This window comes from Gastrolobium bilobum, unplaced genomic scaffold (genome assembly GCF_033153095.1).
Source record: "Gastrolobium bilobum isolate Gb01-03AN ecotype WA unplaced genomic scaffold, APGP_CSIRO_Gbil_v1 utg196422, whole genome shotgun sequence".
NCBI lineage: Eukaryota > Viridiplantae > Streptophyta > Magnoliopsida > Fabales > Fabaceae > Gastrolobium > Gastrolobium bilobum.
The window spans coordinates 65,508-83,459 of NW_026895937.1; the positions used below are offsets into that span (position 1 = coordinate 65,508).

Consider the following 17,952-nt stretch of genomic DNA (forward strand, 5'->3'; position numbering starts at 1 on the left):
ATTTTTTTGTCTCAAAATAGGAGACAACTCTTCTCTCCTGTTAAAGGAGAAAAGTATTCTCCATTTTTTAATATGTTAATTAATATGATCATATTATATTATATGAGAAAATTATAATTATACAAAAATAAATTAATAATGATATGAGAAGAGGGCAAAAAAATTAAGTTAGTGCTTTTTAATAAATTAATTATGCATTTATTACAGTTTTAGGAATAATTACACATTTATTGTACAATATGACGTCCAATTTGTGCGTCACTAAAGACGCCTAAATTGGGCGTCACTCAAGAGGCAATTCTGTCTAATTTAGGCATCACTTATCAGGTGTTGACACCTGTCATATTTTTTTTTCAAAAAAAATAATTTAATCATAAAACTTCTGAAAGTCATAACTTTTGACTCGGGTATCCAAATCAGGTAATTCTTTTTGTGATTCCACATAACTTTTTGAGATCTACGCAATGACATCTCATTTGACATATTTTATTTCTGACAAACGCAATTTAAATTTGCAAGAATGATATTATAAGAGTGGTTAAACCCATAAGCCTCTGAGTTCTGGATTTGTGAATTGATATAAAAAATAAATAAAATTTTGATTTGTGATTTAAATATTTTTTATAATAATTTTTTTTTATTATAACAAAAATTTGGTTTGTGATTTAAATTAAAAATAAAAATAAAAATTATTATTAATAAGGAAAACAAAATAAAGATTTGATTTATGATTTAAACTAAAAAATCAATTTGAAAATCTATAGAAATAAAGGAAATAATTAAATAAATATTGTAAATCTCTAAGGAAGAAGGATATTATTTTTGTAATTAATGATTAATGCTATAAGCTTCTGGGTTATTATTTGTGGTCTGAAATTAATTATGACTTATGAATGTTTTTCAAAAATAAAATTACCTAAATTAGGCGTGATTGACTCTTGATTGAAACCCAATTTAGACGTCATTGGTGACGTGTCAGGTGTTGACACGTGTCATATTTTTAAACTCAGAAGCCTCTGTTCTGGGTTTGTGATTTAATATAAAAATTAAATCAAGATTTGATATGTGATTTAAATTAGAAAAATAACAATTATTATTAGTAAGAAAAACAAAATAAAGATTTGATTTTTGATTAAACTCAAAAATCAATTTGAAAAATCTGTATTAATAAAAGAAATAATTAAATAAATATTCTAAATCTTTAAGAAAGAAGGATTACTTGATTTAAATTTAAATTATGTTTGCGAGAAATAAAATATATCAAATGATATGTCATTGCGTAGATCTCGAAAATTTATGTGGAATCAAAAAAGGAATTACCTGATTTGGATACCCGAGTCAAAAGTTATGGCCTTCATAATTTTTATGATTAAATTATTATTTTTTTAGAAAAAAAATATGACACGTTTCAACACCTGATGAGTGACGCCTAAATTAGGCGTGATTATCTCTTAAGTGACGCCCAATTTAGGCGTCTTTAGTAACGTTCAAATTAGGCGTCATATTGTGTAATTATTTCCAAAACTGTAATAAATGCATAATTAATTTATTAAAAAGCATTAAATTAATTTTTTTGCCATGAAAAGAGAGAAAATATATTAAAATAAATAATTATAAAACCATCACTATTAATGTATTTTTATATTTTTGTAGGGTTAAGATTTTTTTATATAACATGACAACTGAATTAAAATATTTGAGGATTTATTGACTGAAAATAAAAACAAAAGTCAATACTTTCTTACCTGTAATACCATATTTTATGCTGATTTGTCTTGTCACGCGGACGCGTCTTTTTCAAACAAATAAGTAGCCGTAATTATCTAAAATAAGTGCTTTCGACGTAACAGCTTCAAAATACACTCCGCCAACCATAGGCTTAGCCTATATATGTAAGCATCTTCCTGTGACTTCAACCCATGTGCTGTCTTTGATTCCCATTTTTTCTTGAACCACTTGGTTTATTTTCTCATCTGAATTCTAATTTTTGTTTCATATTCAAATTCTCCCTATTGGTTCATCTACTCATAAGGACGTTGTTCAAAACCCAGGTTCAGTTTTCTGCATCCTGAGTTCTACAACCAATCCTCTGGCAAAGAAGAAAAGATTAAAGGTTTGGATTCTTATTCCTTTTTCTTTTTTTTCTTCTTGTGTTTCCTTCGTGTCAGGATTAGGACAATGTTCTTATGCATTCTACAGCTATTTACTTTGTGCATATAATCATTCTAATCCAAACTAGAAGTCTACAATGGGTTTTGTATTGATTTTTTTTTTTCTTTCTTCAAAGACTGATGTTATTTTCAAGTTTTCAATAATGGCTCCTTTATATATTGATGTTGATCCATGGCCAGTAGGATTCGGATTGATATCTGGGGTATGTAGCATTTGTGGCTTTAAGCAAACTTCATAAATGTTTGCACTGTTTCTGGAGAAGATGTGAAAGGGACTGAAAAATTTCAAATTTCTGGCCATTTTTTTCTGGGCAGGGGAAAAGGACTTTCTCTGTTTTGTTATTATAGTTGACAAGAGCCTTTCTTGAAGAGGTTAGACTTATTAATTAGAAAAAAGACATCTTCATGTTCACTGATTTTGACTACCTATGATTTTAGCAATACCCTTTAGATTTACATGCAAGAGGGAGTATAGTTTTAAAAAACAAAAAGTATTATGTGAATTAAGTAGATGAATGTGATCCTACTTGTATATAAAAGATTTTCAATTTGTTAACAAAATGAAGGTAAGATACAATTGGTAGCTCATGCATAATTCTTGGTCAAACCCATCTGATCTTTCTGTTCACTATTTCATTTGGTTATGAATTTTGCAACATCTGTCAACAACTTAAGCAGCTTTACTTGTTTCTGCTTCCAAGCTTACCAATGAGATCCTCTAGATTAGCACCAAAGCTATAAGTTGAATTTGATTTGGTCTGATCTGATGTAACTGATTGAGAAATTTGTAGGTACCTCATTGAGGGAGTCTAATGTAACACAATCATTTTTATCTTTTCAGGTCTAGCATGGAAAACAACCTAAACATTGAAATTGCAGAACAAGGCTCTCCTGAAGTTCCATCACTAATTAAGTATATATCATCAAATGATGTTGCTGGCTTTGATACTGTTGACTCTCAATTTTCTACCCCAACTGTCATAGTAAGACTCTTTTTCAGTACCTTACCTGCAAAAATTAAATATGTTAACATAAAACTGATTTCCAAAATTGAGTCCTTTTATGGGATGTAGTAGGATTTAGAGTGCCTATATTAATTTAAGATCTTAGTAATTTACAATATACCTTTTGATGTTTATGATTTGTAATATAAGTAAAATCTAACTCTTCCCATTGTTTGCAACAGAGTGTAGCAACCTCACCCGGAAGACAACATGATGAACCTGTTATAGTCATCAATCATCAAAGGAAGCAATCAATTTCAATCAGCATGCCACTCTCTTCAGAAGATGTTCAGCCACCGAACTTCGAAAGAGTTCACTTTAGTGGTGAAACTAGTTTCAGAGATGGTGTTCCTATTTCCTCTCCTCATTCAGGAACTCCAGGTTCTTTGCCTCCGCATCCATCAAAATGTTACTCTCAACCAATGCCAAAAGGCTATGTGCACCCAGAGGCAACTAATCATGTCAAAGTTTCCAACAATCCTGCCATCAAAATGTTCAAGGATAAGAGGTTTGACTCTTTTAAAACATGGTCTGGGACTGGGACACTTGAGAGACAATTATCAATTCTACGTGGAAAGTCACCAAGAAGAACTCCAGAAGACGAAAACAACATGAGAAGCACTGATAGGTCTTTACCTGTTGATCGGTACTTTGATGCATTGGAAGGTCCAGAGTTAGAAACTTTAAGGGTATGTGATTACCTTCTACCAATTCAAATTATATGTTAAAAATATTTCACATGACAGAACTGGTCTCACTAGGCATTCACAATGTTTATGTCTTGAAGGAAACTTAGATGAAAGCACATTTAGACATATTTAACTTTGCATCAAACACAACAACACCATATTTTACTTATTGAAGATTCTAATTATGTTTCCTTTTTCTTCCATTTCCCCATAATTTCCTAGTATGGCTGGGTTTTACTTAATGAAGATTGTAACATATTTTTTTTTTCATACCTCAACAGTCTTCAGAAGAGATAGTGCTTCCTCAGGACAAAAAATGGCCATTTCTTCTTCGGTTTCCTGTATCATCTTTTGGTATTTGCCTTGGAGTTAGCAGCCAAGCAATTCTATGGAAAACACTGGCCACTTCTCCTTCCACTGAATTTCTTCATATAAGCCTCAAAGTGAATTTAATCTTATGGTTCATTGCCATTGCACTTGTTGCTACTGTTTTCACCATCTATTTTCTTAAACTTATTTTCTACTTTGAAGCAATTCGTCGTGAGTACTACCATCCAATCCGTATTAACTTCTTCTTTGCACCATGGATAGCTCTCTTGTTCTTAGCTCTTGGGGTTCCCCCATCAGTTACCAAAAACCTTCATCAAGTTCTTTGGTACATTCTAATGACCCCAATATTCTGTCTTGAGCTTAAGATTTATGGACAGTGGATGTCTGGGGGCCAAAGGAGGCTTTCAAAGGTGGCTAATCCTTCAAATCACTTATCAATTGTTGGAAACTTTGTTGGGGCCTTATTGGGTGCATCTATGGGTCTAAAAGAAGGCCCCATTTTCTTCTTTGCTGTTGGGCTGGCTCACTACACAGTCTTATTTGTAACTCTATACCAGAGACTTCCCACAAATGAGACCCTCCCAAAAGAGCTCCATCCAGTGTTCTTTCTTTTTGTTGCAGCACCTAGCGTTGCTTCCATGGCCTGGGCTAAGATGCAGGGTTCTTTTGATTATGGATCAAGGATTGCCTATTTCATTGCCTTGTTCCTTTATTTCTCACTGGTAAGTTTTATGTGTCACATTTTTATTTACCAATAGATTATACTTATCACCTCTTACTATAATTTTTTATTATCGTGAGATCAAATTTAGATCAACATCTCTCACTAGTCGCACTAGTTCACGACTGAGGGACGTTGATTTAAAATTGATCTGACAGAAATAAAAATAATGGTAAGAGGTGATGTGTATAACCTGATCTATTTGAAATATGCATGGTCATTCTTGTGTAGCTTTCATATGTAATCTAAAACAGGTCTTATATAATTTTCACATCTAACAATGTTAATATTTTTAATATCAAAATTACTTAGTAGTTCCATGTTCTTTTGCAGGCTGTCAGGATCAATTTTTTCAGAGGATTTAAGTATGTTACATCTCCCTTATCTCTTATATTGGTTACTCTGCTATTGAATTTTCTGACAAAAATATTTGATGTGATTATGCAGATTCTCGCTTGCATGGTGGGCCTATACTTTTCCGATGACTGGTGCAGCAATTGCAACCATAAGATACTCAAATGAGGTCACTAATATTTTTACTAGGATACTATGTGTTATATTGGGTCTCATCTCCACACTCACAGTAATAACACTGCTTGTATCAACTATATTGCATGCCTTTGTCCTCCGAGACCTATTCCCCAATGACCTTGCTATTGCCATAAGTGATAGAAAGAGAAAACAACATGCGAAGTGGTTTCATTTTAGCTATGGGAGCCAAGATTCCAAAGAGATTGAAAATTACTTGAAGTTTGTGAACACGGATAAAATTGATTTAGAAGCTTCTACTCCACTACCATCTTCAAGTTCCACAGAGGATTCACCATCTGTCTGAGGGTATTTGTTAGTATTGTACTTAATTAGTGCTTCCAAAGACAGAAAATTATGAGTGTTTTGCCTAATAATCTTCAGAGTAGTCAAACATGAGAGGAACAAAAGTAGGAGTTTGGATTGTTCCAGTGACCATGTATAGTTAAATATGAAGGTTTGTGTAGAAAGAACAGAGTTTTGTAGATACAGTTCCTATCTTTTATATATTTTGAAATAAGAGTTATAATATATTTGAGTACATACTTTGTATCATTGAGCTTATCTAGCTAGCTAAAACGTGGTGCTTTTAGGATCTAATCACATTGAACTGAAAATATTTCTAATGTAGTATAGGTTGATTGAAGCATATTTTCACACATTATTGAAGAACAACAAATGGGGTTTCTAAATTAAGGAATCAATGGAGATGTTGTTATCACAAATTCCTTGCAGTTAATGGTAACTATATCACTTTGTTTAAAGAAAACTTGTTTCGGTTAGTCTTCTGCATGCATGATGCAATGCCATTGGAAATGCAGAAGGGATACAAGTAAAATAGTAACATGATGGACAAAGGCAAATGACTTCTCATTTATCCTTCATTAGATTGCAACCACACAAAAAATTGAAGAAACTTTATTTCCATACATGAATTCAGGGAATAATCTTGATCAGAGGGCCCACTTGATAGTTTGAGGCACATTTTCAAATAATATTTGTGCAAATTTCATGTTAACATCAAATTACCTTTCTTTCAATACCATCCCTAATAGCCACTTGTTTTGGACCCATTTCATAGGCTCGTGACGTGACTTCCAAAAGATAAGAAATCATGATAATGGTAGTTTAAATATCAAAGGACCTCATTCATTAAGAATTCGAACCCTATTCAAATTCTGATACCTCAATGTAAATCATTTACACATCTTCAGAAACCTACTCGGCCTTACTGTCATTGCATACACATGATCTCTTTGTGCACAATGATTTGTCACTCCCGTATCTTCTATAGATTGGGTTAGATTACATATTCTTAGAATCTATTTGGATCCTTTTTGTTTTAAGGTAGAATCTACATTCAAGTTAAAGCTAAAAAAAGAGAAAAAAGGTTAAAAAAGAAGAAGTTAAAACGATTCGGCGATTATATAAATTTTTTAATTTAGAAGCATTCATTTCAAAAAATGACTATATATATATATATTCACCTCTTCTATAGATTGGGTTAGATTACATATTCTTAGAATCTATTTGGATTCCCCTTTTTTTTAAGGTAGAATCTGCATTCAAGTTAAAGCAAAAAAAGAAAAAAGGTTAAAAAAGAAGAAGCTAAAACGATTCGGCGATTATATAAATTTTTTAACTTAAAAGCACTCATTTCAAAAAATGACTATATATATATATATATATACTCCCGTCTCTTCTATAGATTGAGTTAGATTACATATTCTTAGAATATATTTGGATCCCCTTTTTTTAAGGTAGAATCAAAATTCAAGTTAAAGCTAAAAAAAAGAGAAAAAAGGTTAAAAAAGAAGCTAAAACGATTCGGCGATTATATAATTTTTTTAATTTAGAAGCATTCATTTCAAAAAATGACTATATATATATATATATATATATATATTCACCTCTTCTATAGATTGGGTTAGATTACATATTCTTAGAATCTATTTGGATTCCCCTTTTTTTTAAGATAGAATCTGCATTCAAGTTAAAGCAAAAAAAGAAAAAAGGTTTAAAAAGAATAAGCTAAAATGATTCGGCGATTATATAAATTTTTTAACTTAAAAGCACTCATTTCAAAAAATGACTATATATATATATATATATATAGGGAAATGATCATTTGACATTGGTGTCAAATTTAAAGTTTGACACCTTATTTGAGAGTCGTTAGATAAAAAAAGATCAATAGTGTCACATACTTATAAATCAGAGTCGTTGATCTTTTCTGATCTAACGGCTATCAGATGGGATGTCAAACTTTAAATTTGACACCGGTGTCAAAGGATCCTGCCTTATATATATATATATATAGGAAAAAATCCGTTTACAAATTTTTTGTACAAATTACACTAAGTATGACCAGTCATACACTCTTGATTGAAGTATGACTGGTCATACATTCTTGATTGGGTTAGATTACACTAAGTATGACTTAATTGTCATTGTATACACATGATCTCTTTGTGCACAATGATTTGTCACTCCTGACTCTTCTATAGATTGGGTTAGATTACATATTCTTAGAATCTGTTTGGATCCCTTTTTTTTAAGGTAGAATCTACATTCAAGTTAAAGCTAAAAAAAATGGTTAAAAAATAAGAAGCTAAAATGGTTTGGTGATTATATAAACTTTTTAACTTAAAAGCGCACATTTCAAGAAATGACTATATATATATATATATATATATATATATATATATATATATATATATATATATATATATATAGGGTAGGATATTGTAACAACCAAGTAGGGTTACTATCATGTTACTACCAATCAATCTCACCGTTAATTGGCTATTTTGATCCGACGGTCCTGATTTGATCAATATAAAGCCCTTCTCTCTTCTTTTCTCTCTCTCCCCTCTTCTCTTTTTTCCCTTCTATCTAGTCTCTACTGCTGCCGCCGCTCCCCATAGCAGCCGCCTCGCCGGCGGCCCCTCTCTCTACCGCCGAAACAATTTCTTTTTCATTTCCTTGAAGGAGTGAATCTCTCTCAACCTTACAAAGTCCATTGGAATCGTTAGAACTTCCAGTTGTCATCTATATTTCGAAACAGAATTGAATGCATGTAACACTCCGTTCTAGAACCGGTTTGTTAACATCACGTATGGCATTAGGCTTAGTTACAATCACAACAATTGAATTAAAGTACGGAAAAACTTTTTCTTTTTTGTTTATAAACGTTTATATTTAAAATCAAATCCGTAATTAAAACAATTCCAATAGTTGTAATCATAATTTAAACTATGTGTGGAACACCTAATGTAATTTTATTTAAACCATACGTTACCACTATAGTGTGCCATGTAGTCCCCTTAGACTAACGAGGCATATAAACTCATTTTTATTGTTATTAAACACTAAACATCTCCACTCTTTATTTATTTAAGAAATTTCTATACTACTTTTATGGTCCCCATCTTCACATATGTTATATAATTCTTTGTTAGCTACGCGTGGGTTCAAACCGCGCTCAAATCGAAGCACCGTAGCTCAAGTTATGAATTCTTGAAGAAAAACTGTGGAATTTCACAGGGGTCCCACGCAGACAGCGCCAAACCCGCGCTGACAGCGCCAACCTTACTACCATTTTCGCATCCTACGGAGCCAACAGCGCCAACTTGGCACTGAGAGCGCCACGGTTCTAGAGATTTCACCATATTTTGGTATTTTATCCATAACTTGAGCTATACTTATCCGATTGACACAATCTTGGTCTCGTTGGAAAGCTAAGAAAAAGATCTATAACTTCCATTAAGACACAAGGGTCCAAATCTATCATATAGTATATGAAAAATGAACAAAAAGACATGATTTCCTTATTTTTTTCATTAATACTCAAGCTATAGGCCTTCTTCCACCTAATTGACACTTTATAACTACTATAAGACATCATCTTTACAATTTTAAGACATACATTTATCAAATAGGCATCCATGCCCTTCAATCATGTATACAATGAGTACAATATCCAAGTGTCTCTAATACATAATCATGGGACTTAGATACAAAACACTATGATCAAATCTTTGGCTCCCATCAACAAAAAAGATACCAAGGGAGATGAGCATAGGCTAAGTCCATCAAAATAAAGCATGACATACATAAAACCAACGGCTTTCAAATATCAATCTTATACATAGGAACTACAAAATGGCATGCATAATCCCAAATCATGCAAAATCTTCATGTATCAACTAGTCCAAATATGGCCACTTGCCATCAGAGGCTCATGCAGTATCTTTACCTGAAAAGGGGTCCCCACAACACGGGGTGAGATATATAAATACATCTCAGTAAACCAGGAGTCCTTGGAGCATCTCTCCACCTCATAGTTCACTCATAGTATAATAGCAATAATCAGTAAATAATGCAGTAAATACATATCCATGCAGTGTGTAAAAACATCTCCAGGAGACATCCCTCGAGCTCTCATGTCGTCCTAAGCTCAGATGCAAAATAGTCCTATTGGCCAGCTAAACTACCAAGTATGAATTATGCATCCTCATGCAACATACAAAACATAGGGAAACACCATCCTATGCCATACAAAATGCATACATATACGTATAACAAAGCATTAAACTACCTTATTGCATATACAACACTATTAATAACCACTACCCATTCCGGGCTTGGTGGAACAATAAAGGGATCAATTCCCAAGATCCGAAGGCTTACCTCAAAGCTCCAATTCAAACTTTGCTCGCCAACAAGTTTTGCAACCAATCAACTTTGAATTCAAGCTACAACTTGAAAAATACACACCTACACCAAGGTGTCACACAATCAATCAATACAAGCTAATGAATATCCATATATTCATCAACAAAACAACAACTCTACACCACAAATTGGCATGAGCTTACCTATCCAAATGGGCTAATCAAGCTCCATAGCGTGATCCAATGGTTGGTCACTCAATGTTGGTCCACAAGGCTCAATCCTATCACCACAAGGACACAATCAACCATCTAATTTACAATTTGCTCAAAATGCTAGAAAACTCACAAACCCCATGAAGGTTCAAAAATTGCACCATAGTCATACTATGGAGCGCATACATGGGTAGAAAATCAAAAAATTTCGCAGCGGAAGCATAGACCATCTATACACCCCATGTATGAATGCTTTACGTTGAAACAATATGGGGTTTCAGAATTACCTTTTTCACTTGTAGGCGCAAATGGATGACGCCCTCCAACGGTGATCCACACAGTTATCTCCTTCTTGCTAGCGAAAACTCTTTCTCCTTGATCCCTCCTTATCCTCGGTGGCTGGCTAGGCGCATGCAAGGAAGAGGCTACCAAGTGTTTGGATTATCTTTCTCAAGACTGTAATGGTGTCTTGAGGCTAGGTGATGGTGCAAAAAGGAGAGAGAAGAAGAAAGGTTGGAACTTTTCCTAGAACCCTAAGAGGAGAGAAGGAGCATCAGGTTTTTTTAATTATCTGATCAACTGCATCAGCCCCCCATTTAGTTAGGCGCAAATTTGAATGGTGAGAGGATCTTTCTTTACTTCATCCTCTCACTTAACAACTGACCAGACTGTTGGGAGCCTTTCGAAGCTTCATGACTTGAATTCAAAATTCAAGTATGGATCATATTCATTTGTTCCATGAAACCTGATACAGAATCCAGTCAAGATTTCTCTCTCCACATAGGCGCCCCTCTTCCTCTTCTTCCTTCAGAAATTTTGTTGCAACAGTATTCATTTGAATTCTAAATTCAAATGAAAAAGCAGTTGAGAGAATCTCCATCCAATCTCTATTGGATAATTCTTTTAAATAATTTTAAATTATCATCAACAACCTAACCTCATAGAATTTAAAATTCAAATTCGAATTTCAAATTCCAATTTGAAATTTAAACTCAAATATAAATTCTATCTTATCCCAGTTCGTAATTCGAATTCGAATTTCAAATTTCAAATTTCAAATTTTAAATTTCAAATTTCAAATTCAAATTCAAATTTCAAATTCAAATTTCAAATTTCAAATTTCAAATTTCAAATTTCAAATTTCAAAAATTCAAAATTTAAAATTCAAATTTGCCCAAACTTTATTTTGGTCAAGTCAACTCTTTGACTTACTAGGATTCATGCCCCGAGACCTCTTTGGCCTACCATCATATTTGGGCCCATTAGTGGAGAAAACTCTTTCACCACTAATGCCCCAAAAGGGCGCATGGATCAAGTGGGCTTGGAGTCCCTACTCTAACCCAACTTGACTCATAGTCTTGACAAAGCCCAATAACTTATTATTGGTCCAAACTTGGTATAACTTGCAATAAGGAATAACCTTTGTGTGTGACCCATTAGGCCCAATTAGTTACTGACATAAATAAACTTGAACCAGTTAAACTCCTTTAAAAAGACCCAATCCATTTAATGACTACATGATACACTAGCAATGCTCTGTAGCCCCAGAACTAATTAAGTTGATCAAGTGATCTACCTTTCTGATTTGGATACCGTGCTAGCATTATTCCTCACATCGTCGGTCACATTTAGTCGAGAGCAAGGATAGAGTATCATCTCTCTTTATTGACTAAATATAATATTTCAGAGGAACTAGGAATCTTCTTCTATTGACTCTAAGACAGATCATGACTCTTCATGATCTCTTACTATGCATAGATTCCCGAGTCAACTAGAAGTCATCTCAGCCCTACCAGTCTTTGTGAACGACTAATCCCTTATAGGGGAATGTGAGTCCTTTCGGCATGTCCATCTATACTCATGTATATACCCAAGAGTACACTGTTCTCCCCATTTCCAGGCGAATAGAGTTGTACAATCAAAGTATAACTCTAGGACATAGTATTCGATGACATCCTTAAGTCTAGGACGATCCGCACTACCAAACGTTCAGAGACTTTACAAATCCAATGATATTCTCCATAATGAATCCTTGTGGAGTCTCTAGGGGGTCATTTCAGTGTTATCTGTTCTCCAACAGATCCACCCACAACATCGGCTAAGGCATCACCATGCCTGCATTCCATGAGGTCCCTACCTTGTATCTTCATACAAATAGATGATGTCGTACTAGTCTTATTGAGATCTCCAATACCCTTTCTTGGTGATTCAAGACCAGGAACAGATTTTAGGTAATAGACATTCAGTGTCCTCGAGTCCTCATGATCATGATCCCTATCATAGATCCTCGAGTGTACACCTGTTCTTTTCCTAGGGTCTTTATCTTTAAACGTATATTTACAAAAAAAATATTGGCGAGACATAAATATGATAAAGATAAATTTTGCTCAAATTTATTAATCATGAAATACTAAATAGAAAAAGGTGTTCATCTGATAAAAAAGATTGTCTCTAAGACGCCTATATACTAACACCCCAAGCATGAATTTTCTAATACATTGAACAACAACCAAATGACAATCTAAATCCATTTCTACCGTTTATTTATCATTCCTAACAAATTTTACAAAAGGATTTAGCACCAATCTAACTCAAATATACCCCACTATTCATGCATTTCTCAATTTAGAACCCTAACATACCCAACATCATAAAATGCTAGGAAAAAGGGATTTCTAAACACCAACTCACCTAAAATCACACAAGGAAGAGATTGCAAGCCTCACTTCAAGAAATGAGCCACTCCAAGGTCCTCCAAGTTAAGTGGGTCGCCACTTTCAAGGTGGAGTTTCTCCCTCCACAATGGTTCCCAACAAAATACTAAGTGGTGTGTTTTGAAGGGATGGAATTTGACACAAGTTAGCCTTTGGAATGGATTGATTTGGTTGAGAGATGAGAAAGTTATGCTTTCTTGAACTTCTATCAATGGCTTCAACCCTCTCTCCCTCTCTCTCAGCTTTTCCACGATGAAGAAGAAAGGAAAATGAGTGTGGTTTCATCAGTTTTGTCACTTAACATAGGTTAAGTGACTTTAATCGGGTATATGCCCATCTATCTATTTAACTCCATTCTTTACCAAACTTCACCCAAAGGTTTGGAATATTTTTCTAGGAATATTTCTAATTTTATTTTTATATTTTGGGTACTTTTGTCTACACCCATTTTTATCCCGTAATTTTCATTGACAGCACCTTTACCTTAAAAGTGACCCTAATTCATTTAATTAGGCCCTATTCTTAATTTTACTCACTAATACATGCTTAATTACTTAATTACATGTAATTTACTAATTAATTAGGCTGGGGATATTATAGCCACCCAAACTTTTTGCGATTTTGTCCGCAAAATCAAGAACATACATGTCCTTAAACTCAGGATATTGCCGGAGAAGCTTGTCCTCCCACTCCCAAGTGGACTCTTCAGGCGTCTTTCCTTCCCATTGGACTTTCACCATAAGAATTGATTTATTCCTCAGCCTCTTCTCATCTCTTTCGGGTATTTTCAGTGGCCCAACAGGAGTTTTCAAATTTTCCCGAATCTCCACATCATCAGGTTGAACCACATGAGAAGGATCAACTACATACTTCTTTAGCTGAGAAACATGGAATACATCGTGCAAGTTCGATAATTGAGGAGGCAAGGCAAGCTGGTAGGCAACCCGTCCTACCTTACGTAGAATCTGGTAGGGTACAATAAATCTCGGACCTAGCTTCCTCACTCCAAGGTCTCGTCCAACACCCGTAACCGGCGACAACTTTAAAATACATGATCTCTCTCCTCAAACTCTAGAGGTCGATGCTTGAGATCATAATAACTCTTTTTGTGATCTTGAGCCTTTTTCAGACAATCCCTAATCATTTTAATATGTTCAGTGGTCTCCTGAACGAAATCCAATCCAAATCGCTCTGTGTCCCCAACCTCTGACCAACAAGTAGGTGTTCTACACCGGCGACCATACAAGGCCTCGTAGGGAGCCATACCCAAACTAGCATGGAAACTATTAATATATGAAAACTCAACCAGTGGGAGATATCGATCCCATGCAGTACCCTACTTCAGGATGCAAGCCCTCAGTATATCCTCCAACGTCTGAATGGTCCTCTCAGTCTGACCATCCATCTGTGGATGATTGGCGGTGCTCAGTCTCAACTGAGTGCCAAGAGCCTCCTGCAATGCTCCCCAGAAGCGAGAAGTGAACTTCGGGTCCCGATCACTAACATTGCTCTCAGGCACCCCATGAAGCCTCACAATCTCCTTCACATAGAGCTTAGCCAATCTCTCAGCAGAGAAATCTACCCGTACTAGCAAAAAGTGTGCGGACTTTGTCAATCTATCCACAATTACCCATATGGAATCATAACTAGCCTGTGTTCGCGGTAAACCCACTACGAAATCCATGGAGATACTCTCTCATTTCCATTCAGGTCCAGAGGTTGCAACATACCATACGGCTTTTGATGCTCAATCTTGACCTTTTGACATACGAGACACTTAGAGACGAATTCCGCAATATCTTTCTTCATACCAGGCTACCAGAATTAATCCTTAGGTCCTGATACATCTTTGTAGCTCCTGGATGGATAATGAATTGACCCTTATGGGCCTTTATCATCACTTCTTCCGCCAACTGCCTAAGTACAACAATACGACCTTGACATAATAGTATACCCTGCTCATTGCAGGATACACCACTCTGACCTTTCAGTCGTTTAGCACTTTCATTTTGCAGTTGAGCTTCTTTAATTCTGGTCAGCATTTCATTTTCAATTCTTGTAATTTCGATGTCACAGATTCTGCCTGGAAAGACTTCAAATAATTTTATTTCTCTGAACCTCTCAATCACATCATAATCTCTCTTCATCATGCTTGCTACGCTCACAGATTTCTGGCTCAATGCATCAGCTACAACATTAGCCTTCCCGGGATGATATTTCAATTCGAAGTCGTAGTCCTTTAGGAACTCAGTCCACCGTCGTTGTCTCATATTCAACTTCTTTTGATGAAACAAGTACTCCAAGCTCTTGTGGTCACTAAATACGGCAAACTTCATTCCATACAGGAAATGCCTCCATTGTTTCAATCCAAAAACAATTGAAGCAAGCTCTAGGTCATGGGTCAGATAGTTTTCTTCATGCGGTTTCAGTTGCCTCGATGCATACGCCACTACTCGCTTATCTTGCATCAGCACACATCCTAATCCTTTTTTTAGAAGCATCGCTGTATAATTCAAATTCACCTTCCGGATCAGGAAGCACTAACACCGGAGCTGTCGTCAATTTCTCCTTAAGATTCTGGAAACATTCCTCGCATTCATGCGTCCAAATGAACGGAGTATCCTTCCGAGTCAAACGGGTCAATGGCAAAACCATGCAGAAAAGTATTTGATAAATCTCCGATAATAACCAGCCAATCCCAAGAAACTCCTTACTTCAGTTACGGTCTTGGGTTTTTTCCAATCAATAATTTCCTCTATCTTGCTAGGATCAACCGCCACTCCTTCAGCAGAAATGACGTGACCCAAGAATTGTACTTGAGAAAGCCAAAATTCACATTTTGAAGGCTTTGCATACAACTGTTTCTCTCTAAGAATTTGTAACACAGTTCTCAAGTGATCCGCATGCTCTTCCTTACTCTTGGAATATATCAAGATATCATCAATAAACACGATCACAAATTGATCTAGAAACGACTTAAAAATACGATTCATATAATCCATAAACACCGCCGGAGCATTAGTGATTCCAAATGGGATTACCTGGTACTCATAATGTCTGTATCTAGATCGGAAAGAAGTCTTCGGAATATCTTCCTGCTTAATTCGGATCTGATGATAACCTGACCTCAAATCAATTTTCAAAAAGACAGAAGCACCCCTCAACTGATCAAGCAAATCATCTATGCGAGGGAGAGGATACTTGTTCTTAATAGTAACCTTATTTAGCTGACGGTAATCAGTGCACAATCCCATGCTACCGTCCTTTTTCTTTACAAATATAACAAGTGCTCCTCACGGGGACACACTTGGCCTGATAAACTGCTTAGCCGAAAGCTCCTCAATATGCTTCTTTAACTCGGCTAATTCCAATGGTGACATCCGATATGGAGCCAAAGAAATAGGCCCCACACCAGGCAATAAGTCAATCATGAACTCAATCTCTCTAGGAGGTGGAAGTTGCAGAATCTCATCCGAAAACACATCCACAAACTCCTTCACCACGGGAATAGTGTCAATCTCCTCATGACTTCCACCCACTAAACCCCCCACAAAGACATATCCTAATGCCCCGGCCCTCAAAGCCTTTCTAACCTACAACACAGATAGATATGGGGAAGAACTAGTAGTAGCATCATCAGCAGAAAGCACAATCCTTTTTCCACAGTAGTCTATCATAGCACAGTTCTTCGATAACCAGTCCATTCCCAAGATAACTTGAAGACTGATCATAGGCAAACAAATAAAATCCAGCACATAGTCTCGGTCTTCATATTCAAATTCAACATCCTTGCATAAAACTGATGTATAACATTTCTCTCCAGTAGCAGTCACCACTTTCATTGGAGGAGAAATTTTGTACATACATAAATTTAGCCCAACAGCCATAAAATCAGACATACAGGAGTATGTAGCTCCTGAGTCAAAAAAGACTTCAATATCCATATTATCAATATAAATTGTACCTTTCACAAGGTTTGGAGCCTTTTCTGATTGTTGATGGTCCAAGGTGTATACTCTACCAACAGTCTGGGACTCTATCATAGGCGGAACAACCGAAACAGGAACAGCAGCAGCCTGAACTGCCATGGTCCTCGCTTCATTTTGAGGGCACTGCCTAGAGTAATGGCTGGATCTTCCACACTTATAGCAAATAACTTCACCCGTAGCACACGGACCTCGATGCTCTTTTCCGCATCCTCTACACTTTGGAGGAGGTCCTCTATCAACAAAACCCTTTTGGTGTCCGGGCTTCTTGAATATATCAAGTGGATTATTCACACTCAGCTTTTTACCCTTCATTTTCTTATTTTTCCAATAATTTGAGCCAGTTGCTTTACTTGCATTGGATGCCTGGGCCTCAGAAGGCTTCTTGTTCTTAGTCACACTATAAACTTCTTCCACTTTCCGGCATTGGTTCACAAACTTGCTAAACTCATGGATATCGCAATTAAACATCTTCTGAGACATTTTCTCCATTCAAACCCCATTGAAACTTGGAGGTCATCTCGGCCGCAGTAGGTAAAGCTCTCCCATAGTTAGCATATTTCACCAATTCATTGAACTTGGCGAAATATTGGTCAATGGTCATCGTCCCCTGCTTCAAATCATTATACTCATTTTGCCTCCTTTCCCTAGCCTCCCTAGGAAAGTAGTTATCCAAAAACAAAGTCTCAAACAACCGCCAGGTGATCTCCTGGCCTTCAGCCTCTAATGGTTGCACAGTGTTCGTCCACCAATCCTCGGCTTCGCTTTCAAGCAGGTACACCGAATAAACCAACTTCAGCGGATCGAGGCATCTCATCACCCTGAAGATCTTCTCCATAGCTTGGAGCGATTTTGCCGCCACCAACGGGTCGTAGCCTCCATCAAAAGAAGGAGTTTTATGTTTTCGGAAAGTCGTCAAT

At 35.8% G+C, this 17,952-nt stretch overlaps 1 protein-coding gene across 2 annotated transcripts; it reads left to right on the top strand.

Moving 5' to 3' along the window:
- Positions 1-1,960: 1,960 nt before the first annotated feature.
- Positions 1,961-5,933, top strand: LOC133296880 (S-type anion channel SLAH2-like). 2 transcript variants are annotated; one of them, XM_061495925.1, is made up of 6 exons: positions 1,961-2,113; positions 3,013-3,154; positions 3,358-3,864; positions 4,146-4,916; positions 5,249-5,280; positions 5,363-5,933. In XM_061495925.1, exons 2-6 carry the CDS (start codon positions 3,020-3,022, stop codon positions 5,748-5,750), a joined length of 1,833 nt encoding a protein of 610 aa, XP_061351909.1. In that variant the 5' UTR covers positions 1,961-2,113; positions 3,013-3,019; the 3' UTR covers positions 5,751-5,933. The 2 variants fall into 2 exon arrangements, with proteins under 2 accessions (XP_061351909.1, XP_061351910.1); XM_061495926.1 differs by lacking the exon at positions 1,961-2,113 and having other exon boundaries at positions 3,014-3,148.
- Positions 5,934-17,952: the final 12,019 nt, after the last annotated feature.

Bases quoted from the DNA above. Each gene is read 5' to 3' on its own strand.
- LOC133296880 (XM_061495925.1), top strand. From the start codon at position 3,020: ATGGAAAACAACCTAAACATTGAAATTGCAGAACAAGGCTCTCCTGAA. The intron at 3,155-3,357 runs GTAAGACTCTTT...TGTTTGCAACAG, and splicing joins TTTCTACCCCAACTGTCATA to AGTGTAGCAACCTCACCCGG. The intron at 4,917-5,248 runs GTAAGTTTTATG...GTTCTTTTGCAG, and splicing joins TGTTCCTTTATTTCTCACTG to GCTGTCAGGATCAATTTTTT.